Source organism: Pan troglodytes, chromosome 6 (assembly GCF_028858775.2).
Source record: "Pan troglodytes isolate AG18354 chromosome 6, NHGRI_mPanTro3-v2.0_pri, whole genome shotgun sequence".
In the NCBI taxonomy this organism is placed as follows: domain Eukaryota; kingdom Metazoa; phylum Chordata; class Mammalia; order Primates; family Hominidae; genus Pan; species Pan troglodytes.
This window is the reverse complement of record NC_072404.2, coordinates 7,380,921-7,407,882: the sequence shown is the minus strand read 5'-3', so window position 1 is coordinate 7,407,882 and position 26,962 is coordinate 7,380,921. Positions and strand designations below refer to the sequence as shown.

Here is a 26,962-nt window from a genome sequence, read left to right as displayed (position 1 = left end):
CCTGGGCGGGAGCCTATGCCGGGGCTGGGAGGTGTGAGGACGGGGCCTATCCGGAGGCAGGACTTGGCGGCTGGGGGCGGGGCCTACAAGGAGGCGGGGCCGGCGGGGGCGGGGCCGGGCTCGGCTTCTCTTAGGGACCCGGCACTCGTCGCCCTCAGTCCGGCTCAGCTGGGGCTGGGCGCCGTGGGTCTGGCGGTGCCGTAGCGGTCCCAGCGTCTGTCCCGCCGGCCGGGCGGTAGCGGCACAGCCGCGGGAAGGTGTCGGAGGGCGGTTCCGCCGCGCGGCGGGCGCGCCGCCCACATGGCGGCCATCAGGGCGCTGCAACAGTGGTGCCGGCAGCAGTGCGAGGGCTACCGCGACGTGAATATCTGCAACATGACCACGTCGTTCCGCGACGGCCTGGCCTTCTGCGCCATCCTGCACCGCCACCGGCCCGACCTCATGTAAGTCCTGCCTGGCGCCCTTTGTCCCTTCTGCTGTTCGGCTGCGCGCCGACACGGGCGGGGAAACTGAGGCCCGGGCGGCTCGGGGATGGGGAGCCGAGGCGTGGGACTGGGCAGGCACAGCCCACCGTGCAGGCCCCCGAGGCTGTCCCCAGTGGCCTCAGTGTGCCCGGACACCGAATGCAGCTGGGCGAGAGCCGTGGCATCCCCCGCCCGCCGGCTGAGTCAGACGTGACTCAGGGCGGCTCCTGGGCCCTGGCTTCAGTCCAGTCCCCCTCTGTGTCCCTGGGAAAGGCCAGCAGAGCTGCCTCTTTGGGCCCTCCGAGGCTCTCACTGCCCAGGGGCCTGGCCACCAGATGGGGTCCCTGGATAGCCCTCGTATGGGCACTGACCCTCCCCCAGCCTGTTCAGGCCCCTGGGGGGATGTGGCCAGGGCCACTGTGGGGGAGCGGCCAGTGCAGGGCAGGAAGCCCCCAGACCCTAGGTGCTGCTGCCAGCCGGGCCTCTGAGGCCCCGGTTGATAGGGCCTGAGATGGAGAACAGCCCCCATCTCTGGGAGCAGCAGGAGGTGGCAGGGGATGAGGACTAGGCTGTCTCCCCCCAGGAGGGTCTTGGCGTGTGTAGCTGGGCAGCTGGCCCTGCCCGTTGCTGAATCTTGGCCCGAGCCTGGACCTGCTCCATTGTTTATTCACTCAGCAAACGCTCTTTGGCTAAATGACTGGGACCAGGCTTGCTGGGACAGAGATCTGTGTGTCGGGGCTGGGGGCCAGAGGCTCAGGAAGGGGGGCCCTCAAAGGCCACCTGCAGCCCAGGCACCTTCTGGGCAAAGCGTTCTCCTGAGTGTGTTTTTGGTGGGAAGGTCTCGGGGTTGGGAGGAGCCACAGGCAGCACCTGGGGCCTCTGTCAGGCCGCAGCTGTGCAGACCAGAGAACCGAGGCTAAGAGGAGGGGTCCTTGCTCAGGTCACACAGCCCCAGCCCGTTGCGCAGATCCGGGGCTCCTCCCCTGTGCCCCTGGACACTGTCCTGCCATTCCCACTCTCTGCAGGAAGCTGGGGTCTTGAGCAACAGCCTCGGCCCCTGCTCTGAGGTTGTGACGTGCATTCGTGGAGCCACCAGGGGCTTCCATGTGGCGTTTGGGCAGCAGCCGCTCTCCCTCGCCAGGAACGTGCCTCTGTTGCCCTTGCAGGCAGAAGATGCTGGGCACAAGGTGCGTGCTTCCACATGGAAAGCCTGACGCTGAGCTTTGAAGGAGAGGGCCAGGGACCTGGAGACTGGGAGAAGGACCTGGAATGGGGAGGAAGGCAGGCGAGACCCCACCCCCGGGGCTGCAGGGTCCTGGATGAGGCTGGCTGGTGGCTGAGCCCAGGCATCCAAGCTGGGGCCAGCCCGAAAAGCCTTCGGGGTGGAGAGAGGCGTTGCCACCGGCTGCTGGCCACCAGCTTCATGGATCACTGGTGTCGCCGGAGATTTGGGGCCCTCTGGTCCTGGGGAGCTTCTCTGTACTCCCTGCCGGTTCAGACGTGCCTGTGTGCAGTGCCCAGGGGTGAGCACAGGTGCATGTGCATGCACTGGCACGGTGGTCGCTGTGTATCTCCTCAGTGCACTGACAGTTATTGAGCACCTGCTGTGTACCCAGCACTGAGTCCTGTGCCAGTTCCCCTCAGCCTCCAGATGCAGGGAGCAATGTTCCGGTCACAGAGACAGACAGGGAACAGGTAAATGAATAAAAGCCCAGGGTGGCTCCAGAGAGTGCAGAGGCCAGAACAGGAAGGAGGCGGGAGAGAGAGGAGGCCCTCTGCCCCCAGCTCCGGTGGGTATGGAGTTGCCCAAGCTGTGGCTGACTTGTTTCTGTCCCCACTGGACTGTCAGCTCCAGAGGGTGGGGGCTCTGTTTTGTTCACTGCTGCACCCCTGGTGCCTGGAACTGGGCTCGGTAGATACTAGCACATGATTGGAGCTCTGCAGATAAGGGCCTTTCAGTTGGGGTTCAGTAGATATGGTAGGAGCTTAGTAGGTGCCCACGTGCAGAAGGACAGAGGAGAAGGCCATGTGCCCTTGGAGGCAGAGATCAGAGAGGTGCAGCCACAAGCCAAGGGTGTCCTGGGCTGGAAGAGGCAGGAAGGACCCTCCCCGAGAACCCCCTTAGGCAGCAAGGCCCAGCGCACACCTTGATGTCGGAGTCCGGCCTCCAGAGCCGTGAGAAAACAAATTCCTGGTGTTTTAAGCCCCAGAGTTTATGGCAATTTGTTACAGCAGTAGGAAGAAGCTAGTACAGGCTTCCATGGGTGTTGGGGCGTGGGGGCCTCTGTAGACCCTGGCTGATGGAAAACCCGGAGTGTCATGGGGGTCGGGTGTGCACCAGGGTGTGGGGACATGCGCTTGTATGGGTGCCTGGGCCCTTTGCTTTTATTCCAGAGTTGGAGTCTCGCTCTGTCGCCCAGGCTGGAGTGCAGTGGCACCGTCTTAGCTCACTGCATTCTTGAACACCTGGACTCAAGCAATCCTCCCACCTCAACCTCCCGAGTAGCTGGGACCATGCCTGGCTAATTTTCTTATTTTTAATTTAATTTTATCTATTTATTTATTTATTTATTTGAGACTTAGAGTCTTGCTCTGTCGCCTAGGCTGGAGTGCAGTGTTGCGATCTCAGCTCACTGCAACCTCCGCCTCCCAGGTTCAAGTGATCCTCCTGCCTCAGCCTCCCAAGTAGCTGGGGTTAAAGGGGTGCACCACCACACCCAGCCGATTTTCGTATTTTTTGTAGAGACGGGGTTTTGCCATGTTGGCCAGGCTGGTGTCGAACTCCTGACCTCAAGTGATCCATCTGCCCTCTTCAGCCTCCCAAAGTTCTGGGGTTATGGGCGCGAGCCACTGCGTCTGGCCTGTGTCTGGCTACTTTCACTCAGCATATTGTTTCTTTTTTAAATTGAGATGGGTTCTGGCTATATTGCCCAGGCTGGTCTTGAACTCCTGGCCTCAAGTGATCCTCCTGCCTCAGCCTCCCGAAGCGCTGGGATTACAGTCGTGAGCTGCCGCGCCTGGCCCCTGGCTCTTTGGACGTGCCTGCCTCTGTGCCTTCATCACCCCCATCCCGTGCCCTCAGCCTCTGCTCCCTGCCGTGCCTCTGGATGAGGTGGTGGCTGGGGTGGAGGTCTCCTCATGCAGCCCTTGGCTGTCCCTCCTGTCCCCAGTAGTCTTCAGGAAGGGAGGAAACGCGTGTGAGGGACAGGCACAGACCGGTTGTCCTCTCAAGGCAGCTCTGAGGTCAGACTCTGTGTGAGGCCCCGCCCTTGCCACCTCATTCCCCTCTCCTTCCAGTGAAGACCCCTTGACAGCAGAAGGGTGGACGTCCTGTCTCCGTGTCTGTAGCTCTGCCACCAGGAAGTCCTTCCCTTTGTCTGGCCTTAGTCCTTCCTGCTGCATGCAGAGAGCGCTTCCGCTTGGCCCTCAGGGAGAGCAGCTGTGAAGGAACCAGCTCGGGCACCAGGCCAGCCAGGTGGGGCACCCGGGCTCCTGGTTCTGCCTCTGCCCCACCGACCCCGGGTGGAGGGGGCGGTGATCCGGACGTTCCTGTGTACCATGTTCCGGCTCCTTGAGCCACGTGTGACCACACTGGGGAGCCCCACAGGTACAGAGAGGTGTCCGTGAATCTCCGCTTTACGGCCAGGAAACAGGATCGCCCAGCCACGCCCACCAGGAGGTGGCAGGGTGGGCGGGTCCCCTGCCTGGTCAGCCTGCCTGTGCCCGCCTGCCCTGTCTCACCTGCAGCTGTGGGTTCTCTGCAGCCAGGCCTCAGGGCGCCTGCCCCCGGGCGCTGTTTCCATACTGGTGTCACAGGGCAGCCGGGCAGCCAGGTGAGCTCAGAAACCACCCAGAACAAACAGCCCCACCTCCCGCCTCACCTCCCTCAGCCAGTCAGCCTGTCGGGGCTGGAGCAGCTCTGCCATGGGCTGGCTCCTTTCACTCCTGGGCCCAAGCAGGTCTCCAGGCACAGCCCTCAGGCAGATGGGGCAGGGGGCACAGCGTGTCTGGGCTGGGAGGGAGCAGGGCTGGAGGGAGGGCAGGCGTTGTGCATGGCGCAGGAAGCCGTCCAGCAGGTGGGAGAACATTGCGGCCTCCTTCTTGGGGTTCGTGGCTGGGGGCATTTGTCGGATTTGTGGCCAGGCCTTGGGAGGGTGTCGTGAAGTTGGGTCTCTGCTGCACCCTCAGTTCCAGGGCAGGGTCCCTTAAGTTTTCCTGGTCCCTGCAGCTCTGGAGGCGGGCTCAGGGCTGGGCCAGGAAGTGGGGGTGGCTGGGGCGGCCGCTGTGCAGTGCATGGAGCCTTCCAGCAGTGGCTCCCAAGGGTGGCGGGGCTCCCCGAGACACCACTATTGTTGGGGGCCAGGGGAGAGACTCACGCAGAGGCCCCCACCCAGAAGCTCCCAGGCAGTGCCCTCACTTCCTGGGCCAGGGCCGAGGGTGGGCTGACCTTCTCTCCCACGCGGGGTTGGGTCAGCAGGAAGCTGCTTGTGGACAGAGGCCTTCTGTTCCTGCCCCAGGGCCTGTAGCCAGACCTCTGCGGCCGCCTCTGGCCGGAACCCTCCAGGACGGGCGCGGGAGGGGGCTGCCTGTCCACCTACTGCAGGGGGACTGCCCAGGGCCCCACACTTTCCTTCCAGAGGCCCAGTGTGCAAGGTGGGGGCTCTGCGGCCTCCCCTCCCCAGTCGTCACCGCCCCCTGCCCACCCCCTCCTCTCCTGAGCTCTGCCTGGCCATGTCCTCGCTGTCTCTGAGGTTTGCTCCTTCCCCGAGTCCCCTCTCTGCCATCCCGACTGTGCCATCTGGTCCCTGTCTCTCTTGGGCCTCCCTCCACCATCTCCGCTGGGGTCTTCCTCTCTCTCTCCAGCTCTCTCTGTCCATCCGCCTGCCTCTCCCCACTCCCTCTGCTCCCTTCTCCGTGGGATTCTCTCCTGATGTGCTGGATGTGCCTCGGCTGGGGCTCCTTCCCTTCCAAGTCCTGCACCCCCCCGCCCTCCCCACTCCATGGCCGAATCTTGTTCCAGGAAGTAAACAGTGTGATGTCGGCCACCCAGGAATTTGGAGGGGGGTATACATTCCCAAGAGCCCCCAGAGGCGCCGGGGCAGAGGCCGGCTGGACTCCATGGGCTGAAGTTGATGGTCGTGGGTCAGTTAGAGGGGTGGTGGGGGCAGGTGTGGCCGGGCAGGGGCACGCACGGTGGAGAGTTGGCCAGGGCAAATCTTGTGACCGACACACAGACGGCAAATTCATTCCTTCAGCCAGTGTTGAAAGAATAAGTTACTGCCACAGAAATCTCACCAAGCACAGAACAAATGCATCACACGCATTTATAGGGCATCGACTGTGTGCCTGGCCCCACGGTGTGTGTCTTGGAGCCGGGCCATGGTATACCTGATTTTAATTCTGAGGCTTCAAATAAGAGAAGATTAAACCCCGGAGGATGCCATGTCTCGGAGGTGGGCAACCTGCAGCCCCCATCCCACAGCCCACAGGTTTGCAGCGGTGGCTGGGGCTGTGTCCTGGTTCCAGCCGTCTCACCATGGGTAGCTGGTCACTTGCTGAGTGGGGGGAAGCTGATGCATTTTTGTCCGGCAAGGACAGGGGTGTCCACCTGCTCGAGCTGCCCTCGCAAGGTCCCCCAAACGGGCGGTTTCAACAACGGAAAGTGTCCTCCCGCAGTTCTGCAGGCCAAAGTCCCGGACGGAGGTGTGGGCAGGGCTGGGCCATCCTGGGGGCGGGAGGGAGGATCTTCCCGGCCTCTCTCCTTGGCTCTGGGGTGGCCGTCTTCGCCCTGTGCCTTCACATCCTCTTCCCTGTCAGTTTGTATCTGCATCCACATTTCCCTTTTATGAGGACACCAGCCATGGGACCAGGGCTCCCCCCAAAGAACCCTGTTTGAATTCTCTTATCTCCAAAGGAGGCAAAATGAATTCTCACCTCCAGAAAGACCCTGTCTCCAAATAAGGTCACGTGGGGGAATTGGAGGTTAGGGCTCCAATGTGTCATTTTCTTGGGGGGCTCCTGGAGACACGAGTGGGGTCTCCACCTGGCGATCTTGGTGGGGCTTGCGAGACGGTTCTGGCGGCAATTTCTGCCAGCATCGGGCCCTTGAGCTCCGCTGCTCAGGGGCCCCGGGGGTGTGAGCTCGGGGACAGCAAGGTGCATCTGGGGAGGGCCTGGCCGGTGCATCGGGCGGAGTGTGGGAAAAGCTGTTCTGTGCCGGGAGAGTGGAGCCATGGTCTGGAGGCTGGAGGGCCGGCCTTGGGGAAGGAGCTTGGGGCAGGATGGGTGGTGGCTGTGGGACCGGCCAGGGTGGTGCAGCCCAGTGGAATAGGCCTCAAACACCCAGAATGCAGCTTGAACCTCATCCTGAGGCCGCGATGCTTGAACTCGCAGCCCAGACCTGTGCCGTGTGGGCCCTGGCTCTGGTGTGTCCAGAGGGCCTGGGGTGCTCTGATCTGCCTGGAGCTCTGAGAGCCTGACTGTGGGTCTGGGGGTGAGATGGCCCTGCAGGGAAACCCACTGGACAGAGCCGCTGCCGGCCCCTGGGGTGGACGGAAACAAGTGCGGGAGGCAGACGGCCTCCTCCTCCTGCTTGTTTAGAGAAGAAACAGACTTGTGACACTGCCCTCCCGGCCGTCCGGGCGTTCTTTCCGGGGACACGGCTGCTTTGGTCAGTGACCCTGGGGAAGGTCTGCAGAAGAGCTTGAGCTTTCAAAGGGCTGGGGGCGGGGAGAGAGGGAGGGAGAGCCGGCTCCTAAGCCCTGGGGGCTGAGGCTGACGCCCAGCATGGCTGCAGAGTCCCTGGGCATAGACAGCCACCCACGTGCCCTCGAGTCACGCCCTGTCGGGGGACAAGCCCAGGCAGACAGAGGCATCGGCCCAGGCCCGAGCCGACGGAAACCGCTTTCGCTGCCACTGAGCCCAGGGAGGGGGCTCCTCATCATCTGTCCACACGGAGAGGAGTCCGCGCCCCCTCTCGTCCGGCGTGCAGAAGCTCCGCCTGTGCAGACGGGTGGTCCTGCCGTCTGAAACCTGTTACCTGGGAGGGGGTCCAAGCTGGAAACGGTGGAGGGTTCCCAAGGATCCCAGCAGATTGATGGACGGCAGGGCTGCAGGCGGACGGGGTGGGGGCTTCCTAAGGAGAGAGGTGGGCAGCCTGCAGCCCCCATCCCACTGCCCCCACCCCACCGTGTGGCTGCTGCCCGGCCTCAGTTTCCCCATCTGTGAAACAGGTGAAATGGGCTCACTGTCCGGGCCTCGGAGCATTCTTATGGGGGTCAGGGCCTGGCAAGGGCTGTGCAGGCTGGGCTCAGAACTAGGCCACCCAGGCTGCGTGGCCACAGGGGTCTCGGCCCCCACTTCTCCGTTTGAGACCTGCCCAGCCTTCCTGTTTGCTGCAGCTACGGCCGTCAGATTCGCCACCAGGAGCTGCGGTTGTCCTCCCAGACAGGGAGACTGAGGCCCTGAGACCGAGGCTGGCCGGGGTCAGACATGCAGGCCGGGGTGAGGCAGGACACGGCTTGCAGCCCCAGCTCCCTCTGTGGGGCTAGGAAGCTTCTAGAACAGTCCAGTTCACGCTGACATGGCAGCAGCTGCTGTCCGGGACCCCACAGGCAGCAACGTGGACAGACGGGTCACGATCACTATATTTTTGTTTTTCTGAGACGGGGTCTCAGTGTGTTACCCAGGCTGATCTCGAATTCCTGGGCTCAAGCAATCCTTCTGCCTTGGCCTCCTGAGTAGCTGGGACTACAGGTGTGAGCCACTGCACCCGGCTTCCAGATCATGATTTAACCAACCCTCCCTCCCAGAAGCCGCAGCCTGTGCTGGGAGCCTGGTGGTTTTTGTCGGAGGGCCTGGGGCTGGGCTGGGGCCTCCTGGGATCTTGGTGTGTTTTCTGCCCAGGGTATCCTCCCAAGGTGCCCATCAGGAGTCCCAGGACCAGCTGGAGGTCACGTGGGGCTGTCCTCTTGGCATCCCCAGGAGGGCCCTGCTGTCCAGGCTGGCCGGGGACCTCACCTCGGGAACTTCCTGGGACCCTTGCATCCCTGTGGTCTAGTGTGCGAGTCAGGGGTGAGGCTGGGCCCTCGCTGAGCACCTAGGAAGGCACTCCACCACCCAAAGAGAGAACCATGTAACCTCAGTGGGCTTGGCGGCTGTCTCCCCGCTGTGTGACCTGGGGCAGGTCCCCGAGCCGCTGTCTCTGTGAGATGCAGACATAACCAGTGTCTGCTCCACAGGTCGGGTGTGAGCCTTAGGTTGGTATTTGTGAAGCGCTGAGAAGGACACCCTTCACTGCAGGGTGAACAGAAGTCACCCTTCCAACAACAGAAGTGATGATGTATGGGACGAGGTGGATCCGGGGCCTGTCCTGCCCTCGGGGGCAGCGTGGCTGGCCCTCTCTGCATATGGCCTGGGAGCCTCTCTCCTCCGTTCCCTGTGGTCCTCCGGGGGCATCAGGCCTCTGCGACCCACCTGGTCACCAAGCGTTGTGATGGGAAGAGCCCCCTCCGAGCTGAGCTGTGCTGGACCGCCCTGGGCTGGTGACCTCACCTCCCAGGCCTGCTTCCTGCCACCTCTGACTGTGGCAGGAGCACTGATGAGGGGCGGCCTGTCCAGGGTACAGGAGGTGAAGCTGGGGCCGTCTGATGTCGTACCACAGTCCCAGCAGCATCACCGTGGCCGGAGCAGGGCCGGGAGCCCTGGCCTCTGCCCACCTGTGTTCCTGTACCACCTCATTCCTTCACAGCCCCCCATCCTGGCCTCGGTTTCTCTGTTTGGGCAAGATGACCTCTGAGGCCCTCCAGCCCCTCCCTTCGTGGACTCTGAGCCGCTTTGGACATCATGTTTTTATCTTCCAGAAACTTCAATGCTCTCAAGAAGGAAAATATTTATGAAAACAATAAACTGGTGAGTGGCCCCCGCCCCGGCCTCACAGCTGGCTTAGCCAGCCTGCTGAGCCCCACCCACGTCCGAGGGACCGAGGGACTCCCCGCAGGCCCTGCACCTGCCTTGGGAGTCCTGCCTGGGAATCGGGGGCTCCCTGACCAGCCCTGCAACGCGTCCTGGGCTGGGTGACCCTAGTGTTCTAGAAATAGCCTCTTATCTTGGCACCCAGGGCATACTGGTCCCCTCTTTTCCTCAGCTGGGGAGCAAGGTGCCAGGAGGTGGCTGGGGACCCTACTTCACTGCAGGTGGCTCAGCCCAGTCTGCCTCAGGCAGAACAAGGGTCTGGGGGTGGCTGTGGGGGGCTGTGGATGGGTCCCAGTGGGCCTGCTGCCACTCCCACCACATGGGACCTGCCTTCCGGCCCTGCCAGGATTCCAGTCCTGCCCTGCCCGCCCCAGCTTCCAGGCCCTTCCCTGTGTGCAGCCTCAGTTTGCCTGCTGCAGAATAAGCACCACGCTCCCTCGTGGGCAGAGGCACCGGCAGACTCACCACGCGCCCTGCAGGCGTGTCCTGTGCTGTGCCAGGCAGGCCCCGGCCACATCCCTGCCCCCGGAGCTGGCCTTCAGCGGGGACGGTGGTCAGCACTGAAGACAGTCATACCTGCCCGGCCGGCACTGCCCTGCTCAGCACAGGGACAATTTGAATTTAAGCTTTAACTTAATTAAAATGAACTAAAATTACAAGTTCATGGTAAAACCTCGTCTCTACTAAAAATACCAAAAATTAGTGGGGCGTGGTGGTGTGCACCTGTAATCCCAGCTATTCAGGAGGCTGAGGCAGGAGAATTGCTTGAATCCGGAAGGTGGAGGTTGCAGTGAGCTGACGCTGCACTCCAGCCTGGACAACAGAGTGAGACTCTGTCTCCAAAAACATAATAATAAAAATAAACAAATAAACAAGTCCAGTTCCTCAGGTGTGCCAGCCACACTTCCCATGCTCACAGCCATGCCTGGCCAGCGGCTGTTGGGCTGGACAGCGTGGGTTATCGTGTCCCTGTCTCAGCCTCTAGCGGCCCCCACCTGTTGCCTGGGAGCCCTGACATGGCGACCTTTGTGTCCCTTCTGGCCCCCGGGGAGGGCTCAGCAATGTCAGCCCTGCCTCTGGAGGGAGCTGTTTCAAGACTGCATAAGTCTGGGTTGGGTGGGGCCTGGGATTCTCCCAGTGAAGGGTAGGATCCCCTGAGGTTTCACCTGGACAAGGCCTTGAGCGCCCACCGGCCTGGTGACCTCAGTCCTGTGCAGATGGGACCGTGATCCCCGCTGCAATGATGGGTAAGCTGAGGCTGGGAGGCCACGCGAGCAGAACTCAGCTCCGGCCTCCAACCCATGCCTCTTTGGGCTCCAAGACTGTGTCTTTGAGTCGAGGTGAGCTGCGGCCTGGTGGAGGAGGAAGGGGCTCCCAGCTGCCCCGCTGACCCCCTCCCACCTTTCGCAGGCCTTCCGCGTGGCCGAGGAGCACTTGGGCATCCCAGCCTTGCTGGATGCCGAGGACATGGTGGCCCTGAAGGTGCCTGACCGGCTGAGCATCCTGACCTACGTGTCCCAGTATTACAACTACTTCCACGGCCGCTCCCCCAGTGAGTCCCTGCCGTGCCCGCCGAGCCAGGCAGGACCAGGCCCCCGACCCTTGGCCTGGCTCCCAGGCCTGTGGACTTTTTGGGGTCCATGCCCAGCCCCCCCCAAGAATGGCCCCTGGCATGGGCACCGGGGCTGTGCACTGGCTGTGAAGCAGCAAGAGGCCTTGGTGGGCGCCCCCACCCCCAACCCCGGCCCCATGCAAAGCCCCAGGCTGTGTCTTCACCAAGAGGGACGGGGGCCCTCATCCTGCTGCAGGAGAGCTGCCCCCGCTGCTTCCCCAAGGTGCCAGGTGCACCAGCAGCTCCTGCCGCCCCGCCCCTCATGGGCCTCAGTTTGCCCATCTGGACCCCTGAGCTTCTGTGCCCACTGGGGTGGCTTGGCTGACCAGGGGCAGCTCCTGGGCCTACCTTCATCTGTCCTGATTTTGGACCCTATGGAAGCCAGGCTGGCCTGGCAGGGTGGGGCCCCCGGATAGAACTGGGCAGGGGAGGGACAGGCCCGGCCTTTGTGTGTGTAGAGCTCAGCTCCCCACCCCCCACCCCCACATTCCTCTTCTAGGGTTTAGAAATCCCCAGAACCATTCCGGGCACAGGGCCTGCCCTGCCTGCTGGAGAAACAGAAAAGTCCCTTTTCCCTGACTCCAGCTGGGGCTCTGAGTGGGGAGGGAAGGAGTGGGGACCGACCCGGGGCTGTGCCAGAAAAAGTGCCCTCAGGGTTACCTCTCCCCAGCCCTGGGCCCCCAGGTCCCCCCCGAGCACCAAGGCCTGTGCTGGGCACTGGGACCTCTGGAGGGACTCCCTTTCAGAGCCAGGCCTGGGACCCTCCCGATCCCTGCTTGATTCCTCCAGTTGGGGGCATGGCAGGCGTGAAGAGGGCCTCGGAGGACTCTGAGGAGGAGCCGTCAGGGAAGAAGGCTCCAGTCCAGGCGGCCAAGCTGCCCTCGCCCGTCCCAGCCCGGAAGTCTCCACTATCTCCAGCCCAGACAAACCCTGTGGTCCAGAGGAGGAATGAGGGTGCAGGGGTCCCGCCCCCCAAGACTGTAAGCTCCCACCCCACCCTCCCCCTGGTTCTCTGGGTTTTCCACCAGGGGTTGCAGAAGGGGCTTGTGGGACTACGTGCGGCCCCTAAGCCACGGGACCCGGAGGGGGGTGCGGCTCCCCAAGTCCAGGTCTCAGCCTTAGCAAGAGCCGCCAGGACCGGCTCTCCAGGGCTCCATCAAGCCAGGGGTTGTGATCCCACTTTGTACAGATGGGTAAACTGAGTCCCAGGGAGAGCACAAAGGTGGGACAGAGCTTGAACCTAGATGGGCCCAGGATACCTCCCTCCCGGGGAGAGAAGGGTTGTTGGGCTATGCCCTGTACCCAAGGCCGGCTCTGCAGAGTGAACCCAGGCACCCCCACTTCTCAGAAGCGGAGTTGGGGTGGAAGGCGGTGGGCATATAGCTGGTGGTTGGTAGCCCCTGCTATGCCTGGACTGCCACTCCAGGCTCCCGGGATGGTGGGAATTGGATGGGATCCGTGCCCCTAGATGGGGCAGGAGGCCTGGAATCTGTCCCCTGGCCCCCAGCCCCACCAAAGGACCACTAGCATCGGGCCCCAGCTCTCTCCCCAGGGCTGGGCTAGAGGCCCTGGACTGGGGCTGCCGCCCACCTGGGTGTGACCCCGACCGCAGCCCTGCTGGCGGCTCCTCTCCTGGCCAGTTCTCCATCTGTAAGATGGGCTCTTCCGGCCACCTGTGGGCTGCCACCAGGAGGGAGGGCTGGGTGGACGGCTGCTCAGAGAGGTGCTGGCATCTTCCCCAGGACCAGGCATTGGCGGGCAGCTTGGTCAGCAGCACCTGCGGGGTCTGCGGCAAGCACGTGCACCTGGTACAGCGGCACCTGGCCGATGGGAGACTCTACCACCGGAGCTGCTTCAGGTGGGGCTGCCCTCTGCCCGCACGCCTGAGTGTGCACCTCCCCTCCCAGAACCCTCCCACAGCTCCCATCGCCTCCCACCCAGCCTCCTCCTCCCCGCTCCTCCTCCCTCTCCCCTCTCCCCTCCTCCCCCCTCCCTGTCCCTCTCCCCTCTCCCCTCCTCCCCCCTCCCCATCCCTCTCCCCTCCTCCCCCCTCCCCGTCTCCCCTCCTCCCCCCTCCCCGTCCCTCTCCCCTCTCCCCTCCTCCCCCCTCCCCGTCCCTCTCCCCTCCTCCCCCCTCCCCCTCCCCGTCTCCCCTCCTCCCCCTCCTCCCCTCCTCCCCCCTCCTCCCCTCTCCTCCCCTTCTCCCTTTCACTTTCCTTCCCATCCTCCCTTCCTTCTCCTCTCTATTCTCTCCCTCCTCCCCCTCCTCTTCCTCCTGTTCCTCCTCTCCCTTCTCTCCCTCCTCCTTACCCTCCTCTCCCCCTTTCTCTTCCTTCTCTCCCTTCTCTCCCTCCTCCTCACTCTCCTTTCCCCCTCTTCCCTGTCCTCACCCTTCTCCTCCCCTTTCCACTCTCCTCCCCCTCCTCCTCTTCTCCCTCCTCCCCCTCCCCATCCTTCCCCTCCTCACTCTCCTCCCCCTACTGCTCTGCCTCCTCCCCCTTTTTCCCCCTCCTCCCCCCTCCTCTCCCTCTTCACTCTTCTCTCCCTACTGCTCCGCCTCCTCACCCTCTTCCCCACCCCCCGTTCTGTTGCTGATAGCCCAAGATGTTCTACTGTTCCCAGACACCCAGGACCTGATACCCCTCACTAAGCCCCAGTGTCCCCCAGTGCCCCCGTCCAGATGCCTCCTCCAGTGCCCCCGTTGAGATGCCCTCCCGACTGTCCTTCCACACACACTGCCTCAGTCTCCCTCCTGTGCCTCAGCCCTTCCCACTGGGGTGTTGTACTCAGTGGCCATCCCCAGCCCCTTGCTGCCACCCTGCACCCTGGGTGGGGGCTCCTAGGAAACAAGCGCTGTTCCCCCTACTTCTGTCCCCAGCTCTGCAAGGCTGGGGTGGGCCGGTCCCCCCAGTTCCATCCCCCACGCTGTGAGGCCAGGGTGGGTCAGCCCCGAGGTGGGGCCTGGGGTGGCCTGTGGGTGTGTGTCTGCTGACCTGCACGAGCACCCTCTGGGGTTTGCACCCCAAACGAGGTTTTTGGTGGGGTCTGTGATGTAAGTGGTTAAGGACCCTGAGAAGAGGCGTTTGTTGAATGAATCAGCGACCTCGTGAGTGGAACACAGGCGTCTGCAATGCCTGCTCTCAGGAGCACGTGGTGAATGCGTGGTGGGGCGGGCGTTCAGCAACCTCGCAAGTGGACACAGGAGTCCGCAATGCCTGCTCTCGGGAGCACGTGGTGGATGCGTGGCGGGGTGGGTGGTGCCGAGCTAGGGCTCCTGTGCCTTTCCTCCCCCAGGTGTAAGCAGTGCTCCTGCACGCTGCACTCGGGGGCCTACAGGGCCACAGGAGAGCCGGGCACCTTCGTCTGCACCAGCCACCTCCCCGCAGCCGCCTCTGCAAGCCCCAAGTTGACGGGTCTGGTCCCCCGACAGCCAGGGGCCATGGGTGTGGATTCCAGGACCTCCTGTTCCCCACAGAAGGCCCAGGAGGCAAACAAGGCCAGGCCGTCGGCCTGGGAGCCTGCTGCGGGCAACTCGCCTGCCAGGGCTTCCGTTCCAGCTGCACCCAACCCTGCAGCCACCAGCGCCACGTCCGTCCACGTGAGGAGCCCAGCCAGGCCCTCTGAGAGCCGCCTGGCCCCCACTCCCACGGAGGGGAAAGTCCGCCCTCGTGTGACCAATAGCTCCCCGATGGGCTGGTCGTCAGCTGCCCCGTGCACAGCAGCGGCTGCCTCCCATCCCGCTGTGCCCCCGAGTGCCCCAGACCCTCGCCCGGCCACACCCCAGGGCGGGGGAGCCCCCCGAGTGGCAGCTCCTCAAACCACGCTCAGTTCAAGCTCCACATCTGCAGCCACAGTGGACCCCCCAGCCTGGACCCCGTCCGCCTCCAGGACCCAGCAGGCCCGGAATAAGTTTTTCCAAACATCAGCAGTGCCCCCCAGCACCAGCCTTGCTGGCAGAGGTCCCACCCCGTCACTTGCTCTATCCAAGGACAGCAGCAAGGAGCAGGCGCGGAACTTCCTCAAGCAGGCCCTCTCAGCGCTGGAAGAGGCTGGCACTCCGGCGCCTGGCAGGTGAGCGCGTGGGGACCGAGGGACCCCAGGTATGGCCTCTATGCACCAGCCAGCGGGGCCCCCGGAGGCCAGAGGGGTTGGGGGCGCTGCACCTCCCTGGCTGTGTGGCCCTGGGGACCGCACTTCTCCCAGCCTGTTTCTTCCTTTGGGGAATGGGGAGGAGGAGCCAGGGTGGCAGTGCCTGTGGTCAGGGTGGTGGAAGCCGGGTCCTTATGGAAAAGCTGCCGTCTGCATGTGCTCGGGGCATCATGGGTGCGGTGGCGCTGCCGCTCCGGGGCCCCCTGTGCCGCACTCCCTTGGAACCCAAGGGTCCTACGCCCATTTCATGGATGCGGGGACAGTTTGCGAGTGGGACCCACGCCGGCGGGGCTGAGTGGACGCGGGGACGGGTCGCGAGCGGGACCCACGCCGGTGGGGCTGAGTGGACGCGGGGACGGGTCGCGAGCGGGACCCACGCCGGTGGGTCTGAGTGGACGCGGGGACGGGTCGCGAGCGGGACCCACGCCGGTGGGTCCCACGCCGGTGGGTCCCACGCCGGTGGGTCTGAGTGGACGCGGGGATGGGTCATGAGCGGGACCCACGCTGGCTGGGCTGAGCATCACCTTGTCTGACTGAGTCCAGCCGGGCCCCGACCTTCCATGCCTGGGCCCCGACCTTCCATGCCTGTGCCCCGCGCCTGCCTGTGCCCCGCACCTGCCTGTGCCCCGCACCTGCCTGTGCCCCGCACCTGCCTGTGCCCCGCACCTGCCTGTGCCTGGACCCTGAGCAGATGACGTGGATGGGTAGGGGGGGGCGCTGCATCAGTTTCCAAAGACCCCCTCACCGGGCGGCTTACACAGTAGAAATCCACCCCCTCACAGCTCTGCAGGCCAGAAGTCCCGCCTTGAGGCGGGGGAAGGGCCGCGTCCCCTCGCAGGGCACTAGGGGTGGACCTGTCCTTGTCTCTTCCAGCTCCCAGCGGCTCTGAGCGTTCTTGGCTTGTGGTCGCCTCCCTCCAGTCTCCACCTCCGTTTCCATGTGGCCTTCTCTCTGTCTGTCTTCTCCTCTTCTGTCTCTTCTAAGGACATGGTTGTTGGACTAGGGTCCACCCTAACCCAGCGTGAGTGCATCTTAACATGATCATAACTGCCAAGATGGTTTACAGATAAGGTCACACTCTGAGCTTTCCAGTGGACATGACTTTTAGGGGTCACCATTCGACCAAGTACAGTCACTTAGCGAGTAAGAATGCTTGTCGCAGCCTGGCTGACAACGCCGTTTCCTGCCCCGTATCGTGGGGTGCAGGCGTCCCCTGCTCAGAACTGCCTCCTGCCCCCGCACTGGTCAGCAGGGGGTGCTCAGAGCCTCCGGGGTGGTCACAGACAGGAGAAGAGCGAGTTCGCTCTGCTCCTCCTGGCACTGGGGGGTGTCCAGGGCATCCTAGGGACTGAGGATGAGTGGCGGGGGTGCTCCAGGGAGTGCTTCCTAGGTGGTGGGGGCGGGGGGCGTGTGCGGCTGGGGAGGAGCCCAGCTCCTCTGGGGAAGCTGGCCTGGCACACCTGAGCCCAGTGTAAAGGGAAAGGGGGGAGGGAAACTGGTTGTCGAGGGGGGTGGGGACATGGAGGCACTGGCTTGGGGGTGGGGAGGCACCTGGTGCCCCCACCTCAGGCTCTGGCAGCCTCACTCCCGGCGTGTGCCCGAGGGAAGGCAGGAAGGCACGGAGGCCTTGTGTCTGGCCCTGTGTCTGTGTGTCTGGCCCTGTGTCTGTGTGTCTGGCCCTGTGTCTGTGTGTCTGGCTGGGCCAGACAGACTGTGTCACATGGGACTGAACCTGGCAGCCCAGGCCGGCCCAGGCTCTGACAAAGCCCCAGGTGCCTCCAGCCTGGGTGGGTGGTGTGTTTAGGGGGTGGATATTTTAATCTCAGCCAACACTGGATTTCACAGGAGAGGAGAATCAGCCACAGCATATGCTCATGCCAGAAACAGGTGTCTGTGGCCTGTGCCTTGCCAGGGTGGTCATTGGGAGCGAGCTGCAGGGAGGCAGAGGGGCAGCCTGGTGCAATGGTGGGGGAGGCGGAGGGGTGGCCTGGCGCAATGGTGGGGGAGGTGGAGGGTGGCCTGGGGTGATGGTGGGAGTCCGTCCGGAGGCTGGGCATTGGGAGCGAGCTGCAGGGAGGCAGAGGGGCGGCCTCGGGTGATGGTGGGAGGGCGCCTAGATCCAGCTGTGCCTGATGCCTGCTCTTTTACTTATAGGCCTTCCCCAGCCACTGCCCCTGTTCCCAGTTCTCAGCCCAAAACTGAAGCAGCACAAGCAAGTCCCTTAGCCAAGCCGTTGCAGTCCTCGTCTCCCCGGGCGCTTGGCCTCCCTTCGAGGATGGAACCGCCAGCCCCCCTGAGCACGAGCAGTACCTCTCAGGCATCCGTGTTGCCCCCGGCAGGCAGGAGGAACTTGGCTGAATCCTCAGGGGTCGGCAGGGTGGGTGCTGGCTCCAGGCCGAAGCCAGAGGCCCCGAAGGCAAAGGGTAAAAGCACCACCTTAACGCAGGGTGAGTAGGGGGCTGGGAGGCAGGAGGCCCCGGGGGCCCGCAGCTCTGGGACTCTCCCCTGGCCGCACTCTGCAGCGTGTGCGGTTTCATCATCAGCCCCACCCGCCTTCCTCTCCGTCTCGTCTCTGTCCTCTGTGACACCTGCTCACAGCCTCCTGGGGTCCTGGCGCGCTCTCTGTGTGGTGGCTGCAAATGTCCTCAGGGCTATGCTGTTTGCCGGCACCCAGCCCACCCCATCCGTATGTCCTGCAGGTGCCTGCAGCCCAGCCCTGCAGCATCCCGCTCAGCTCGGTCTGGCAGTTACATCCGGTGGCTCGCAGTGGCCTGGCTTGGCCATGGTCTGTGGGGCCTCCTGTTCTCCCGTGGTGTTTTGCGCTTCCTGCCTGTTGCTTTGTTTGACGACGTTGCACTGTTGCTGTGGCACTCTGTGTTACCACATGCCGGAGATGGTGCCCTATGCCCCGTCCCCCCTGTGGTGTCCCGGTGACGGTGCTCTATGCCCCGTCCCCTCCGCTGATGTCCCAGTGTGCCCTGTCCCCCCTGGTGGTGTCCAGGTGAGAGCGCCCTGTGCTCCGTCCCCCCCGGTGATGGTCTGGTGACGATGCGCTGTGACCTGAGGGCTCTGGTGCCTCCTAGGCTGGGAGCTCTTCCTGGGGACTCCCTGGACCACACAGTCCTGTTTTATGGCCTCACGTGTTTTCGGGAACAGGGAGCGAGCTTTCTTCTAGGCAACTGGCCGTCACCCACCAGGGGTTAGCCCCCCTGGCTGATCATGGCCAGGCTGGGCAGGACGTGGGCTTAGGGCTTGTGAGGCCAACCCTCTGCCAGCTGGGAGGCCCAGGGCACGGGGATGGCCAGGCTACCCAGTGAGCTGTCAGCTGTGCCAGGACAGACCCCAGGCTCCTGGTGGCCCTGCTTTGATGCACGGCTCTGTCTCCCAACCTGGGGGCAGCCGAGTCCCCCTCCCCGCCCCACTGCAGGAAACTGGCCGTCCCTGCCACCTGGGTGTGCGTAGAAAAAAGCTAGAGGTTCCCATGGCTTTATCCAGCTGGGCTCAGAGAACAAGATGGGCTGCAAAGGGCTTTTCCAGATCCTTCTCTTCGGCTGAGTTCTCATTGTTAAAGCCACGCCCTGGATCCTGCAGGACCCAGGAGCCAAGAAAGCCTGCAGACGGGCAGCCGTGGCTCAGGTGTTCCCCTTGCACAGGTGGACAGAGGATCAGAGCCCACGGGGCTCACCCTGCCACGTCCCCACCCATTCGGCAGAAGGGGAAGTTGAGGCCCAGAGGCAGGGAGAGCTTCCCCCAGGGACACACAGCACAGGAGAGCCAGCTGGGAGCCCCTCCCCTGACTCCCTGCCCGGTGCTCCTGATGCCTCCCGGCCGGCTGGCTGTGGGGGTGTCTGAGGGTGGAGTGGCTATGGGAAGATGGCAGGGGGAGGCACAGCCACCCTTACAGACACCCCATTCCCAGCACTCCTTCCTCACACCCAGACCCCTTGCCTCCCACCCAGACATGAGCGCCAGCCCCCAGGAAGGCCAGGAGGATGGGCCGGCAGGATGGAGAGCGAATCTGAAGCCCGTGGACAGGAGAAGCCCAGCTGAGAGGTTAGGGATGGGTGGGGCTGGCCCAGGGCCTGGTACACCATAGGTGCTTAATAAATGCAGTGAGTATGTAATCGACGGATTGACACGCCTATCCAGGGATGGATGCACCTCCCTGTGAGTAGCAGAGGCCAGGTCACCCCTGCCTGAGGGACATGGGGGCCGCTGTCCCTGGTTTGGGGGCAGCGTTGTTGCGTGTCTCACCTGGGCATGGCAGCACCCATGTGGGTTCACGCACCATGCCTGCAGCTGGGGTGGAGTCTCCCCATGTGTGGGTCCCGTGGGGCCCGGAGCTCACGCCTGGAATCTGCTTCACACCACAGCAGGTAGCAATGGACACGTGTGTTTGCAGGAGGGTCCCAGCAGGTGTAGTCAGTGGGCTGGGAGGTGGCATTTGCTCAGAAGGCCACCTGCTCCCTCGGGCTGGTCTGCATATGGCCTGGGAGCCCCTCCAGGTGGGCCAGGCCTGGGGCTGGTGGTTCGGGTTCTGACTTCATGCCTTCTGCCCAGGACTCTGAAGCCCAAGGAACCACAGGCCCTGGCAGAGCCGAGGGCGGGGGAGGCCCCCAGGAAGGTCTCAGGCAGCTTTGCTGGGAGTGTCCACATCACCCTGACCCCCGTGAGGCCTGACAGGACCCCACGCCCAGGCAGCCCAGGACCCAGCCTCCCAGGTACTCCTGGACGGGACCCAGGGGCCCCCGGGTGCCTAGCTGGCCCTCCCCCTTGGGTGGGGGTCCCGGGACTGGACCTGTAGTGCCACCTCCTGGGGTGTGTGGAGAGGTGCTCTGGTCAGCCAGAGAAGCTGGTAGTCCTGGGCAGGCTTGTGTGTACATGTGTGCATGTGTGTGATGCATGTGTGCATGTGTGTTCATGTATGTGATGCCTGTATCCGTGTTCATGTGTGATGCGTGTGTCCATGTGCACATGTGCGTTTATGCATGTGATGCATGTGTATCTGTGTTCATGTGATGCATGTATCCTTGTGTACATCTGTGTTCATGTGTGTGGTGCACGTGTGTTCATGTATGTGATGCATGTGTATCCGTGTTCATGTGATGCATGTATCCTTGTGTACATCTGTGTTCATGTGTGGTGCATGTGTGCATGTGTGTTCATGTATGTGATGCATGTGTATCCGTGTTCATGTGTGATGCATGTATCCTTGTGTACATCTGTGTTCATGTGTGTGGTGCATGTGATGTGTCCATGTGTCTGTTCATTTATGCGATGCATGTGCTCGTGTACATCTGTGTGTGTGATGCATGGTCCATGTGTGTGTTCATGTATGTGATGCATGTGTGTCCGTGCGTGTGATGCATGTGTGTTCATGTGTACATCTGTGTTCATGTGTGATGCATGGTCCATGTGTACATCTGTGTTCATGTGTGATGTATGTGTCCATGTGTACATCTGTGTGATGCATGTGTGTGCAACCGTTTGATGCATGTGTCCATGTGTGCATGTGTTCATGCGTGTGATGCATGTGTGTTCATATGTACACCAGTGTTCATGTGTGATGTGTGTGTGTGCCACCCATGTTCATGTGTGATGTATGTGCCACCCATGTTCATGTGTGTGATGCATGTATCCATGTGTGGATCTGTTTCATGCATGTGATGCATGTGTCCATGTGTGCACCTGTGTTCGTGTGTGATGCGTGTGTGTGCACACACATCTCTGTATGTATTCCCAGCACTCACAGCTGCCCTGGATCCATATCCAGCTCTCGTGCCACTTCCTGTGTGACCTTGAGCAGCCAGCAGCCCCCTGGGTTAGCCCCCTGGGGAGACATGGCCAGGTTGGGCAGGACGTGGGTGTAGGGCTTGTGATGCCAATGCTGTGCCAGTCAGGAGGCCCAGGGCATGGGGATGGCCGGGCTACCCAGCGAGCTGTTGGCTGTGCCAGGACAGACCCCAGGCTCCCAGTGGCCCTGCTCTGAAGCGTGGTTCTGTCTCCCCACCTGGGGGCAGCCAGGTCCCCCTCCCCACCCCGCCGCAGGAGACTGGCCGTCCCTGCCAGCCTCGACGTTTCTGACAACTGGCTTCGGCCGGAGCCCCCTGGCCAGGAAGCCCGAGTGCAGAGCTGGAAGGAGGAGGAGAAGAAACCCCACCTTCAGGGCAAACCAGGTCAGCCCCAGAGACACCGCTGCTGTTTGGGGTGTACGTGAAGGGAGCCTTTCTCTGAGGAGGCAATGCCTGCTGGGGCTTTGGAGGATGCATTCGCAGGACCTAGAATGGAGGGAAAGCCTGGAGGAAGGACCCGGCCCCGTGCCCGCCCTCATGAATAGAGACCCTAGCTGTTTCAGAGCACCTTGTTACAGACTCATGATGATGATAATGGAATGTCTGCTCCTGGCAGCTTGAGGGACTGGGGTGGCTGGGGTGTTGCTGACCTGGAGGAGGGCAGGGTGGGGCTGGGCCTGGAGGCCACTCAGGTGTCTGTGGGGCTGGGTCAGGGCAGTCCAGTGGGCATGCGGGGCATTAGGGAGGCAGGGCTGGGGCCAGCTGTGCTGAGGTCAGGCTCCTTCCAAGCTGTGTCCTGGTCACGTTGGGCCTGGTGGCCCAGGTCCCAGAGGCTCACCCTGCTCCTTCTCCAGGGAGACCCTTGTCCCCGGCCAATGTCCCTGCTCTGCCTGGCGAGACGGTGACCTCCCCAGTCAGGGTGAGTAGTGGTGGGGAGCCGGGCAGGGGCCTAGCCCTCCGGCATCCTCACCGCTCCTCCGTTCCCAGCTGCACCCCGACTACCTCTCCCCGGAGGAGATACAGAGGCAGCTGCAGGACATCGAGAGGCGGCTGGACGCCCTGGAGCTCCGTGGCGTGGAGCTGGAGAAGCGACTGCGGGCGGCCGAGGGAGGTGAGCGCCTCGGCCTGGCCCTGGGCCAGCCCGATTCCCACAGACACCCTCAGTCCTGGGGCTGGGGGCCATGAACTCTGGCGGGCCCCCCTGCCCCAGCTGGCTCCTCTCCCCAGATGACGCTGAGGATAGCCTCATGGTGGACTGGTTCTGGCTCATTCACGAGAAGCAGCTTCTGCTGAGACAGGAGTCAGAGCTGATGTACAAGTGAGAGCCCAGCCGTGGGCCCCTCCTCGAAGGCCGGGACCTCGTTGCGGGCTGGGCAGGCCAGGCGGGGGACAGGAGCGCAGAGTCAGGCCTCAGATGCATGTCTGTGCGGCAGGTCCAGGACCTCGGTGCGGTCTGGGTGGGCCAGGCGGGGGACAGGGTGGCAGAGTCAGGCCTCAGATGTATGTGTGGCAGGTCCAGGCCCTTGTTGTGGTCTGGGTGGGCCAGGAGGGGGACAGGGCGGCAGAGTCAGGCCTCAGATGTATGTGTGGCAGGTCCAGGCCCTTGTTGCGGTCTGGGCGGGTCAGGCGGAGGACAGGAGCGCAGAGTCAGGCCTCATACGCGTGTCTGTGCGGCAGGTCCAAGGCCCAGCGTCTGGAGGAGCAGCAGCTGGACATCGAGGGCGAGCTGCGCCGGCTCATGGCCAAGCCCGGTGCGTCCCCCGTGCGCCAGCCAAGGGGCCCCAGCCAGGGATGCCGTGGAGCCCAGGGTGTCTGGGGGCCGGCTCTGTGAGGCCACCTGACTGTCCTGGTGGTGAGACCTTCCCTGGAGCCAGGCGGGCCCATGTTTGAGTTTCAAATCTCTCATCTCCTGGCTGTGTGTCCTCAGCCAAGGCACTTAACCTTGCTGTGCTTGGGTTTCATCCCCTGCAAAGTGAGGATGCTCGTAGCACCCACCTCACACGGCTGTTGTGAGGATTAAACGAATCAATTCGCACAAGGCATTTAGTGTAGCAGCAGTCAGGGTGAGCCATGGGCATTTGTCTCGTGATGCAGGGTGCCCTGGCTGAGGGCACAGGCCCTGGTCGTCTGCCTCTGCCCTTTCCTTGCTGTGCTGCAGGGACAGCGACGCCCTGAGCCTCAGTATCCATATCTCTGCAGCAAGTGGTGTTTTTGCGAGATGATGGGGAAGGATCCCAGCACACGGGCTCTGACATGGCCGTTCCTTCCTTCATTCACTCATTCACTCATTCATTCTGCTCCGGATCCCTCCAAGACCCCACCTTCCTCCTCCAAAAGAGGAGCCTGGCGCTTGGGTGGTGGGGACATTGTGTCCTGTGAGGGGCATGGCAGTGGTGGGGGGGGCTCCTGCTGACAGAGCCATCCCCACAGAGGCTCTGAAGTCACTGCAGGAGCGGCGGCGGGAGCAGGAGCTGCTGGAGCGGTACGTGAGCACCGTGAACGACCGCAGTGACATCGTGGACTCGCTGGACGAGGACCGGCTCCGGTGAGGGGCAGGTGCCGGGGGCCCCTCCCAGCCAGGCCAGGTCACCTGGTCCATGCTCCCGGCCCTCAGGGTCAGCCAGCCCCGTAGAACTTTCTGACCAGGCGGTTATTGTCTATGCTGCCTGGTACAGTAGCCAGGGGCCACATGTGGCCATCGGGAACTTTTTAAAGTCTTTTTTTTTTTTTTTGTGAGATAGAGTCTTGCTCTGTCACCACGCTGGAGTGCAGTGGTGCGATCTTGGCTCACTGCAACCTCCCCCTTCCAGGTTCAAATGATTCTCTTGCCTCAGCTTCTCGAGTAGCTGGGATTACAGGTGCACACCACCACACCTGGCTAATATTTTGTTTTTGTTTTTGTTTTGAGACGAAGATTCGCTCCTGTTGCCCAGGCTGGAGTGTAGTGGTGTGATCTTGGCTCACTGCAACCTCCGTCTGCTGAGTTCAAGCGATTCTCCTGCCTCAGCCTCCTGAGTAGCAAGCTCGCACCACCATGCCCGGCTAATTTTTTGTATTTTTGGTAGCGACGGGGTTTCACCATGTTGGCTAGGCTGGTCTTGAACTCCTGACCTCAGGTGACCTGCCCTCCTTGGCCTCCCAAAGTGCTGGAATTACAGGCATGAGCCACCGTAACTGGCCGTAAAGTCTTAGTTTTTTTTGTTTGTTTGTTTTGTTTTGTTGTTTGTATTTTTTTTTGAGACGGAGTCTTGCTCTGTCACCCAGGCTGGAGTGCAGTGGCGCAATCTCGGCTCACTGCAAGCTCTGCCTCCAGGGTTCACGCCATTCTCCTGCCTTAGCTTCCCAAGTAGCTGGGACTACAGGCGCCCACCAACACACCTGGCTAATTTTTTTATATTTTTAGTAGAGACGGGGTTTCCCCATGTTAGCCAGGATGGTCTCGATCTGACCTCGTGATCCGCCCGCCTCAGCCTCCCAAAGTGCTGGGATTACAGGCGTGAGCCACCGCGCCCGGCCAAAGTCTTAGTTTTTAACTTGAACTTCCAAGGCCACGTGCGTCTCCTGGCTCCTGCACGGACTGTGTGACTGTCCCCGACAGCTTTCCTGTCTCGTCTCATGAGGGGTCCAGCACATGGCACTCTGGGTCGGCACCTGAAGTCCACCTCTATGAGACCCTCTGGGAGCGTGACGGGGCCTTGGCATGGGTCGGCCCAGGCCCTCCTGTCCCAGGTCACCGGTGTGGTCGGCCCAGGGCCCTCCTGTCCCAGGTCACCGGTGTGGTCGGCCCAGGCCCTCCTGTCCCAGGTCACCTGTGTGGTCGGCCCAGGCCCTCCTGTCCAGGTCACCGGTGTGGTCGGCCCAGGCCCTCCTGTCCCAGGTCACCGGTGTGGTCGGCCCAGGCCCTCCTGTCCCACATCACCTGTGTGGTTGGCCCAGGCCCTCCTGTCCCACGTCACCTGTGTGGTCAGCCCAGGCCCTCCTGTCCAGGTCACCGGTGTGGTCGGCCCAGGCCCTCCTGTCCCACATCACCTGTGTGGTCGGCCCAGGCCCTCCTGTCCCACGTCACCTGTGTGGTTGGCCCAGGCCCTCCTGTCCAGGTCACCGGTGTGGTCAGCCCAGGGCCCTCCTGTCCCAGGTCACCTGTGTGGTCGGCCCAGGCCCTCCTGTCCCAGGTCACCTGTGTGGTCGGCCCAGGGCCCTCCTGTCCCAGGTCACCTGTGTGGTCGGCCCAGGGCCCTCCTGTACCATGTCACTGTTGAGGGGCTGGCTCTGGAGAGGGCAGGGACTTGGCATTGGTGAGAGCAGGGTTCCAAGGTGTGGCCTGTCAGCAGGAAGGGGCAGGTGGCATGGGTCCAGGCGGGACTCAGGGCTGGGGTGCCACTGCTGGAGACTGTCTGGGGGCCCCTCCAGGGCACCTTGCCATTGCCATTGTCGCTCATGGCCACCTGGTCCCGTTTCAGGGAACAAGAGGAGGATCAGATGCTGCGGGACATGATTGAGAAGCTGGGTGACTGGGCCAGGGATGCTGGGGGCTGGGCTGGCTGGCTGGGTGGGCCGGGGATGCTGAGGGCTGGGCTGGCTGGCTGGGTGGACTGGGCGTCCAGTTGGGGGGGCGGGTGTCGGGCCCCCCTCAGCCTTGGTGACAGGACAGGCAGGTTCACCCTGAGAGTGAGAGCTCCCTCCCGCCCCTAAGAGAGCCAGGGGCAGCTGGTGACCGTGTGGTCATGGTGGGGACCAGCCCTCCGGGGCACCCAGTTGGGGCAGGTTCTCACGTGGGAGGGCACAGGGCTTCCTGCAGGCTCGGAGGCCCAGGGCGGACTGTGGCCAGTGGAAGGGAAGGATGTTTCTGGCAGGGGGACTTGTGTGGGCCACGGCTGTGTGGCTGTGGCGATGAGCACGGCCTCACTGTCCACCTGTCCCCTAGGCCTCCAGAGGAAGAAGTCCAAGTTCGGCTTGTCCAAGATCTGGTCACCAAAAAGCAAAAGCAAAAGCAGCCCCTCCCAGTAGTAGCCAGTAGGGCCGTGGGCTCGGCCCGGACCTGGCATCCGGACTTGGACTCGGGGCCATGGGCTTGGCCCGGACCCGGAACCCGGACTTGGACTCGGGGCCATGGGCTCGGCCCGGACCCGGCATTCGGACTTGGACTCGGGAAGGGCCTCCTGTCCCTACAAGGGGCATGTGGACAGCAGGGACCTGCGCTACCGTCTGTGGTCTCAATAAAGAAACCGACCACATGGCCCCGGCCTCCTACGTGCCTCCGTGTTTGCCTCGGTGCCCCTGGGCGGCCCCCCACCTGCCTGGGGTCTCGCCTGCCTCCCAGCTCTTGCCTGCAGGACGGACGTGCTCTGTGGCCTCGGGCAGGAGCCGACCCTCTCAGGGCCTGGCCCTCGAAGGTGGGCCCTTTCATAGCTTCCTGGCACAGATGGGCTGGTGGGAGCCTCAGAGGAGACGTCGGTACAGGCTGGAGACTTTGGGTGCTGGGTCGCCATGTATCCGTGGCCTGAGAGCTGTGACCTCGTTCTCCCAGGACTGGGGCTGGGATGGGGGATTGTGAGCAGTGGCCCCTGGTCAGGGAGACTTCCTGGTGGCCAGGGCAGGATGTGGGGTGCCCCATCCTTTCTGACCCCCACTGAGAGTGGATGTCGTGGGAGGAGCGCTGAGTCAGGAGTGCAGCGTCCCTGTAAGACTCAGTTTGCCCATCTGTGCGGGGAGGGGCGGGCCTCAGCTGCTTGTTGCTGCGCTGTTTCAGCTGCTGTAGGAGCCTCTGCGGCGGTCCTGGGGAACCCTCAGCCATGGCAAAGCACCAGTGCTCTCCACCTGCTGGCTGGGGGGGTCGGGACCCCACGGGTCCCAGCAGGGCCAGAGCAGGTTCAGAGCTTGGAGCCCCTGCCGTGTGCGCGTGGGCCCTGGGGAGCTTGTGCTGGGCAGGCCTGTGGCGTTCCATGGCCTTCACCGTGCCTTCGAGGGTCTCA

General features: G+C 63.1%; 1 protein-coding gene across 14 annotated transcripts; it reads left to right on the top strand.

The window, feature by feature from the left end:
* Nucleotides 1-81: 81 nt before the first annotated feature.
* MICALL2 (MICAL like 2) lies at nt 82-26,587 on the top strand. 14 transcript variants are annotated; one of them, XM_016956986.4, is made up of 17 exons: nt 82-443; nt 9,326-9,374; nt 10,848-10,989; nt 11,839-12,029; nt 12,792-12,907; nt 14,344-15,120; nt 17,353-17,645; nt 19,158-19,251; nt 19,759-19,919; nt 21,219-21,374; nt 21,845-21,909; nt 21,978-22,101; nt 22,218-22,308; nt 22,668-22,741; nt 23,421-23,535; nt 25,451-25,497; nt 25,915-26,227. In XM_016956986.4, the coding sequence occupies exons 1-17, from the start codon at nt 301-303 to the stop codon at nt 25,995-25,997; spliced, it is 2,721 nt and encodes a 906-aa protein (XP_016812475.1). In that variant the 5' UTR covers nt 82-300; the 3' UTR covers nt 25,998-26,227. The 14 variants fall into 14 exon arrangements, 10 of the variants coding, with proteins under 10 accessions (XP_016812475.1, XP_054543286.1, XP_016812470.2 ...); XM_054687311.2 differs by having other exon boundaries at nt 88-443; nt 17,353-17,621; XM_016956981.4 differs by having other exon boundaries at nt 93-443; nt 17,353-17,621; nt 25,451-25,492; nt 25,915-26,587.
* The last annotated feature ends 375 nt before the right edge of the window (nt 26,588-26,962 follow it).

Excerpts from the sequence above, each read along its gene's own strand:
- MICALL2 (XM_016956980.4), top strand. The coding sequence starts at position 301 with ATGGCGGCCATCAGGGCGCTGCAACAGTGGTGCCGGCAGCAGTGCGAG. Across the intron at positions 17,646-19,157 it reads AAGCACCACCTTAACGCAGG|ACATGAGCGCCAGCCCCCAG; the intron begins GTGAGTAGGGGG and ends CCTCCCACCCAG. Across the intron at positions 22,309-22,667 it reads GAGTCAGAGCTGATGTACAA|GTCCAAGGCCCAGCGTCTGG; the intron begins GTGAGAGCCCAG and ends TCTGTGCGGCAG.